Raw genomic sequence first — 8,863 nt, 5'->3', positions numbered from 1 at the left:
TAGGTGTAGTAGGTACCGTACCTGGTAAGACTTGGTAAAAGAGAAGAGCAGACAGTCCTCCCCAATACCTACATACAATAAATGTCACAAGAAGCTTAAGGAAGTAACTATACGATGTGCTAGCTTAGGGCTTATTTTAAGAAATTTTAACTGGGCTTAATAATTAATATACGTTTTCACAGTATGTGTGGAGTCTTCTAACTTCAGTCGCCGTCAGGACTGGTTCTCTCCGGGCACTGCGGCTTCCTCCACCAGAAGAAGTTAGCTTGCAGTAAGATCAGTGCCGACAGATCAGACGATAGCGCCGTTTCAACGGCAATGTGTGAGTGTCGTTAATCAAACCGTGTCGATGGCGCTGATTGGCTGACCTAAGCTGATCGCTGATTGGTCAGCTCACAAAATTTCGCAAATTCAGACCTAAAATGACACCAGTTTCATTTGCATTCTGGATGAGATTAAAATTGATAAAATTTACTTCTTGATTAATTCGGTGAATTCCGTCTCAACTTCGGATATTTCCGGGCGTGAAAAACTATCCCCTACGACCGCGAGGTTTCTAAAAAATAATTCTTCGTCAATTTGCAACCTGTCTGCAAGGTGTATAAATCGAAGTCCCGAGTGTGAATCACAGGTGAGCTCGTCCTGAGGTACTTAGCGATTGGGAACGATTCAGAACCTGTGGGTAAATAACCCCTTGGTAATTTCCCCAACAGTTTTCCGGACGACAGACTGCCGGTAGGGGACATGTATTGCAGCGCAATACTCAGAATGCTTGTTTTAATAGTATCTGAAGGATTTATTTCACTTCTCGCAGGTACTGTTCCCTGTAGTGAAATTGTGCCTAAGTTTGAACCCAGGTGTTATGCGGCTTCTGTCCACTGCGCGGCGGTTATAAGAACTCAGACAGACAGCGCTACGATCATTCCTGTGACATTTATTGTGTGTAATGTTGTGCATAATTAGATGGTGCGTATCATTCCTTTGTTCCAGGCTTGCTTGTGCCAGTTTGCAAATCCATTACTGATTCCTATGAATGCTGAATATTGATATGTTGCTTGTTGGTTTTCTTACAGGTATTGCTAGAGATCGATTCAGAATTAAACTCACAATCTGAGACAATGTTGTAACTCTGGTTTTTACAACATTCCCTATACACAGTGGGCGCTATGAGCTTCTTCAAAAAGATCTTCGGTGCCAAAGGCAAGAAAGAAAGCTCGACAACAACAGACGAGGCAATCCAGCGATTACGCAAGAGTGAAGAACAGTTGGGTGAAAAGCAGCTCTTCATAGAAGAGAAGATTCGTGTTGAATTAGATATTGCTCGTCGGAACGTCACGAACAAGCGAGGCGTTTTTTTTTTGTTTTTTTTTTGTATACAGAATCGAGGCTCGTGAAAGCTAACATTTATCACACACAAAAAAAAAAATCAAACAGACACACAAAGTATATAATAAGGGGAGCGGCAGACAAGATGGGGAGAGAAGGGGAAGCACACAAACACAACATTTGAGAGCAGGGACATCGGGAGAACTGTGGGCGGGAACGCGCGTAGCGCGACGTGCAGGCAGGTCACCATGACGCGGCCTCGCACACACTCCAAAAACAAACGAACAAACTTATTTTGTTTTGTTTTTCTCCCTTGCGGTCGCTTTGCTTGCCTTGAAGCACAAGAAGCGCTTGGAAAAACAACCAAGAAATTGACGGGGCCCTTTCGGCAACAGAATTTCAACGGAAGTCCTTGGAAAATGCGAGCCTGAACACGGAGGCGCTTCGCTCCATGGAGTTTGCTGCGAAGGCGTTGGAGAAAGTCCACAAGGATATGTGCGGATGGAAATGTTTTGGCGTTATGGAGGAAAAACACACACGGATTTTATTATATTTTTGCTCTCTCATGCAGGGACATTGATAAAGTCCATGATTTAATGGATGATGTACAAGTACAAGAACAGCAGCAATTGGGGCAGGAAATCTCTAATGCCATCTCTCGGCCAGTGGGCCTTGCAGAAGAGATTGATAAGGTGTGGCAGTGTCCAACTTTCACCTTTTGTGTATTAATTCTGACATGTTTTATTCGTTATTTCCTGAGAGTGTGGAGAGGACTTATGATTTTCATATGTACGTCGCATATTGATGATTCCTATTCTGAAAACTCGTCTTGCTCTCAGAGGGAAGCAGGCCTTTGATTGAAGTGTTGTGTATTACCAGGATGAACTTCTGGCTGAGCTGGAGGAGATAGAACAACAATTGCTTCATAAAGAACTCCTGGCTGTTGCGAAACCTGACTTGCCCAGCGTCTCAACTTCCATCCCTGCAGTAGATCCAGGTACTAATGGTCTGAATTGTAGTGGCCCCATCCCTTATATACGTGGATTTCTTTTTATTTTTGGTTCCAGTAGAGGGGAGGGGGGTGGGAGGAAGGATGTTGTATGGTGCTGCTCACCTGTGTCATGTAACGTTAACAAAGCAACCTTTTTTTTTTTTCCTTCCCTTTGCACCACCTCAGCTAAGCAGGAAGACCAAGATGAAGATGAAGATTGGAGAGTGCTTGAACGCTGGGCTTCAGATTGCGTGTTCGAATAAAATTGACACGGTTAGGCCAAAAAAAAAATATTGCTGGTCTCTGGTCAGACCAAAGTTCCAGAATTGATGCGGCGATGCGGGTTTTTTTTTTCTTGGTTTTTTTTTTTAAGCATGGATTGCACATATAGATGTTTTTTGTGTCCTCATGCCTTGCGGTCCTCCTCATCTGCTGTGGCGCCGTCCAGAGAGAAATTAAAGACAGCCAATGGGACTTGTAGGCCTTTTTTTTGTAAATAATGAACACAAGCTTAAGTTATTAAAAAATTTATTTATTCTGAAAATCATTAAGTTCTTCAAGCATATTATAGACTGCCATTTCGTTCTCGGGATCGCCTCGCTGTACCGTCAAACATTCCAATGCGTCGATCGCGTCAACACTGCGCATGCGCAAGTGGTCTAACAGGCCGATGGTCTCCCACGATCTCTTCTCCCAGTCCACCAGATTATCACAGACACTTACAACTTCATGACAAACGAGATAGGATCCAGGCCTAACTAACGAGACCACCCGCAGCTCTCTAGGCCTTCTGGTTGCTTCACACGAACCCGACAAAGAACGTCTTTGTTTCAATAAATGACAATATCCAGCCGATAGAAGCCTTGCATCGCGTGAGCGTCGTCCATGGCAACCGGTTCCGGCCGCCATCTTGGGTGGCATAAACAACATGGCGGGAAAGCTGTCGTTTGATCAGACGGACCTGTCAGTTTACGCCCGTAGCTTGCCCGTTGAGGCGTTTTCGCGGTATTGAGAGAAACTGAGGCTGTGTCATCTGAATGTGGACCCGTGTGGACCCACAAGTACGCCACACACACTCCACAGTCCACACGTACGCCACACACACTCCACACGTACGCCACACACACTCCACACGTACGCTACACACACTCCACACGTACGCCACACACACTCCACACGTACGCCACACACACTCCACACGTACGCCACACACACTCCACACGTACGCCACACACACTCCACACGTACGCCACACACACACCACACGTACGCCACACACACTCCACAAGTACGCCACATGCACAGAAGTACGCCACACGTATGTCACAAGTACTCCACACGTACACCACACACACTCCACAAGTACGCCACACACACTCCACAAGTACGCCACACACACTCCACACGTACGCCACACACACTCCACACGTACGCCACACACACTCCACACGTACGCCACACACACTCCACACGTACGCCACACACACTCCACACGTACGCCACACACACTCCACACGTACGCCACACACACACCACACGTACGCCACACACACTCCACAAGTACGCCACATGCACAGAAGTACGCCACACGTATGTCACAAGTACTCCACACGTACACCACACACACTCCACAAGTACGCCACACACACTCCACAAGTACGCCACACACACTCCACACGTACGCCACACACACTCCACACGTACGCCACACACACACCACACGTACGCCACACACACTCCACAAGTACGCCACACACACTCCACAAGTACGTAACCAAATGCCTAATCCTGCTTTTCGCTTCGCGAGCGAAGGTAACAACCTCACGAGCCATATTCTCACCTGAGAGCTGCAGTCAAGGCAGCCATGAATCCGTTTTAGCGCGTTGTGTCGTCCGGGAAACGGTAGAATGACGAGCCCGATCCCTTATGAAATCGGGCTGTACATCCGACAGCACAACAACTCTTTACCATTGTGTAGGGGGCAATTTATATGTGAAACGAGTTTCAAATTGCCGCCATTACGTATGGTGGCAGAAGCAATGTTTTGCCACCCAAGCGGTCACGTGACTAAGACTATGACGTCACATGCAACTTCCTTATTGGATTGATGACGTCACGGCACACAAAACTATCATATCTTTGGAACGGCTGGTTGGATTTGGACAAACTAAACGCAGTTTTGTACGGGAGAACCGTGCGCGAACGTCGATACCAAATTTGGAAAAAAAATTGTTGACGCGCGTCGCGCAGGGTCAAAATCGATGCGCGCGCTGACCAGAACCCGGAAATATATTTTTCTCAGCCTTAAACCCAAACGCAGTTTTCATGTCAAAATCCAAGATGGCCGCCACCATATATGTCAACGTTGTGAGCGGAATATCTTGAAAAATAAACGAACTACTAACTTCTAATCTGGTGTGTGGGTGTGTCTCCAACCCACTCGCAAATATTATCGACTCTTCCATGTTTTCTGCGTCTTCCACTTTGTCAACTCACATCGCTTCACCGACGGGGGACCTAGGCCTAACGCTTGTTATTTTTGTTTCACAATTCTATCTCATGATTTTCAATTCTTACGTCCAACGATGCTCCGATTCTTATGCCCAATTGCGCGCGCGTGTGCACACACACACACACACACACACACACACACACACACACACACACACACACGCTTACAAACGCGAGTTGCGACATGTAAACGATGCTCCGCCCTTCTCCCCAAGTGCAGAGTACCTAATTGCAAGTTTTTTATTGTGACTACGTCGAAAGAATGAAACATTCCGACGATATAAAGAATACAGCTCAAATGGAAAAGTCCCTTGGAAAAAAAGTCTTTTGGGCGGTGTATAAGACCATTACATTGCACCATTCTGTCTCACGAAAACCAAAGTTACTCTTTTGGTTACAGCATACAAAATGACATTTTAAAAATTTGTAGTTTGACACAGTTTTTAAATTTGTAGTATAAATTTGGACACTTCTTTAAAGTGTATATGCACATAGCTTATAAAATAAGAACGAAAAAATATCTCTCGGCAATCTCGGTCTCGGTCTGTGTTTATTTATTTACTTTACATATGTGAATTACATCGATGGAATGAATGGAGTGTTCAAACAGGATTACCTTTCGATGAATGAAATTGGAACAAATAAATATCTGCCGGCAATTTTGAACGAAGCTCTCCCTCTCCCCACATTGTTGACTTTGTGACGACTGTCATCAAACGGAAAAGTAATATATCTTAACGGAAAAGAAAAAGTGAATGTTTAATATATCTCGGCATTTTCCCCTCCGAGTTATTTGTGCGGTGTATGATACATCGTGCCACAATTTTTTAATATATCTCAGCATTTTCCCGTGTGTGCGTTAATTTTCTCAATTATTTCTAAAACCGAGTCTAAAACCATCAATAAAAATTAAATCAGATGGTGAGTTAGAGTGGAGATAAAGGTGTGAGAGTGTCAATGGCCTTCTATGTTATAGGCCTTTGAAAATGCATTTTGTTCTATAAACCGAAACTTTCATTGAATTTTCTTCCCGTTTTTTTTCAACCGAGTCTAAAAGCATGTTAGTGACTGAAAAATGAAATGAGATATCGAATTAGAGTTGAAATAAAACAGCGAGAGAGAGCAAGACACCACGTGCCTAACAAAAGAGGCCTCAAAGCTATGCGAGTAAACAAAATGGTGGATATTTGTTTTTGAAGCCTCTTCCAAAATAGGTGGAGCTACTCCGTCAAAGGAGGAGGCCACACCCCCAGACAGGCTCACAGGCAGACTCAGACTCGCAGACAGAATCACATATGGAGAATATAATAGATATAATATAATACCAAAGTTAAACTAGAAACCATCTGAAAATGCAAAGCCCATCCTCGTCCGTTTGTATTCAGACGTCGTCTTCTTCTACTGTATGCTCAAAATAACGAAGAATGAAAAAGAAAAAAATTGATGTTATGCCACGTTGACCTTTGGGCTTTGGGCTTTATAAAAAAAAAAAAAAAAAAAAAAAAAAAACTTCTAGCTTTTGATCAATGATGTGACCCAATATGCAAATTCTTAAAATTTCATGTCAACTGGATGAAAATTGACGATTTTATGTGACGCTGACCTTTGACCAAATCATTAATTTGTCTTCTCCATACTGTATTCTCTTAATAAATATTTGTGGAAATTGATAACAAAATTGATCAAAGTTGACGGAGATCTGCCTGCAACGCTCTTATGGTTAAATTGCCAAAATCAAGACTCTCTGCTCATCTTCACTCCTTCATTCCTCTTTTCTCCCACCTCTGGAACAAACTCCCTCACTCTCTTCAATCCCACTCCCCCTCCAGGTCTTTAAAACAGCTGTTCACCACCATCTCTTGTCTTCCCCCATCCAAAACCTTGATCCTTTCTACCCGTGTTAATTCACCCCAGATCCACTTTTTTGAAATACCAACTTCTTTCCTGGAAGTCCTAGCAGTGTCCTTGTGTTTATACTTCTCTCACACCCTCACCACGCCTCCTCCCCCCCAAGCTTTTTCCCTCTCACAGATCTCCCGATGTCCCTGCTCTCAAATGTTGTGTTTGTGCTTCCCCTTCTCTCCCCATCTTGTCGACCGCTCCCCTTATAAGATGTTTTGTGTATCTGATTTTTTGTGATAAATGTTAGCTCTTACACGAGCCTCGATCCTGTATACAAAAAAAAAAGAAAAAACAAAAATGGTAAATTTAAATTTCAGGTCAATTGGATAACAATTGATAACTTTATGTGATGCTGACCTTTGACCTTTTGACCAAATTATTAGTTTGCCTTTGTATTATCACAATAAAGGTTTGGTGAAAATTTGATGACAAAACTCAAATGGTAAAAAGGTTACGGCACGGGCACGGACGGACGGACGGACGGACGGACGGACGGACGGACACACACACACACACACACACACACACACACACACACACACACACACACACACACACACACACACACACACACACACACACACACACACACACACACACCGGATCATTATAATGCACGATGGGGGCATTTCCCATATTAATAGTCCTTTAGCTGAACCTGCAGAGTGTAATCACCCTTAAATTTCAACCAAACCTCAAAACTCAACAAAGGGGGCTCCGCAGACGTCATGCCCAGAACTCCTTGAATAAAAGGATAATATATCGAGGGACGAGGAAAGAAAAGGGAAATTAAAGGAGCCGACCCGTGATTTAATGAACATCTGGCACTTTGGCCGATGAGACACTTGGGACTGGTTTCCCACGACACGACAGCTCGGCTCTCCTTGGGTCGCACAGCCATGGGTGAGTACCAATTGGTACTTTGCTAAATAACGGGTCGTACAGCCATGGGTGAGCACCAATTGGTGCTTTGCTAAATAACGGGTTGCATAGCGAAGGGTGAGCACCAATTGGTGCTTTGCTAAATGGGTCGCACAGCCATAGGTGAGCACCAATTGGTGCTTTGCTAAATAATGGGTCGCACAGCCATGGGTGAGCACCATTTGGTGCTTTGCTAAATAACGGGTTGCATAGCAATGGGTGAGCACCAATTGGTGCTTTGCTAAATAACGTGTGCGGGAGCGTGACGCCAACCCCGAAAGGTAGGCGAACCTTTTGCTTGAGACAAACAGCGCAAGTCTCGCCGTGCTCTGGACTAATGAGAAACCGTCGACTTAAACTGGATCTGCCCCCAGGGCACAAGGCTCTGCTCCCGGGGCACCAGGCGTCAAGGACGTTTATGGCCCTGTAATTTACTGCAGTCTCCTTAACAACCAAACCAAGCAAGGGATGGGGGTGGGGTATGAGGGAGGTCACAGTTAGTGCCACAATCCCAAACCCCACACTTCCCCATCCTTAAATACTTCCGAAATCAATTCATTTATTTCCTCAACCATGAATAAGAAATAAATTTGCCAAATCGTTGCAAAGTGCAATTACCTTCATATACCATCTAAACTAAAGCATTAATAATCCAAATAAATGGCAGAAACTGTCTCCAAAAATCAAAAAGTTCTTCAACAAAAGGAGCGACAGACCAGGGACAGGGCAGACACTGCAGACCCTCTCTCATTAGCATGGGCTTCTCATGAAACTCGCATAAGTTATCACTTTCAATCAGCTTCAACTGCTGGTCAAGCAAATGGACAATGTGGGAACAAGGAAACTTTACAACGCAATCAAACATGGACGACGGCATTCACCAAACGAACAAACATCCTCGTTCAATCCATAATACCATCGCACCGCCCCAGTACTCACTCCATGGGATTGGTACGTGCGGTTCGAAACAAACCTCAAAATAGAAACAGTTATGAATCACCAAACACCTCCTGGAGTTCAACATGGAGGCTCACGGAAGAACCAATTGTAGGGCCCGGGTACAAATGGTGTCACACCTGTGGGGGAGGTAAACCGGTGGTAATGCGCGCAGATGGGTAAGGGTCGCTCCACGTGGAGTTTGGAGTCTTCAACTGGTGTTTGCAGCATGGATCGGATGAACGGTCCAAGGAAGGGGGCACAAAGATGGCCGAG

At 44.7% G+C, this 8,863-nt stretch overlaps 1 protein-coding gene across 1 annotated transcript; it reads left to right on the top strand.

Annotated features, from left to right (window-relative positions):
• Positions 1-761: 761 nt before the first annotated feature.
• Positions 762-2,789, top strand: LOC137421416 (charged multivesicular body protein 4b-like). The gene is made up of 3 exons (XM_078772802.1): positions 762-2,018; positions 2,206-2,323; positions 2,504-2,789. The coding sequence occupies exons 1-3, from the start codon at positions 1,923-1,925 to the stop codon at positions 2,578-2,580; spliced, it is 291 nt and encodes a 96-aa protein (XP_078628928.1). The 5' UTR covers positions 762-1,922; the 3' UTR covers positions 2,581-2,789.
• The last annotated feature ends 6,074 nt before the right edge of the window (positions 2,790-8,863 follow it).

Source organism: Myxine glutinosa, chromosome 2 (genome assembly GCF_964187855.1).
Source record: "Myxine glutinosa chromosome 2, kmMyxGlut1.1, whole genome shotgun sequence".
Classification (NCBI taxonomy): domain Eukaryota; kingdom Metazoa; phylum Chordata; class Myxini; order Myxiniformes; family Myxinidae; genus Myxine; species Myxine glutinosa.
This window is presented reverse-complemented; position numbering and strand designations above follow the sequence as displayed.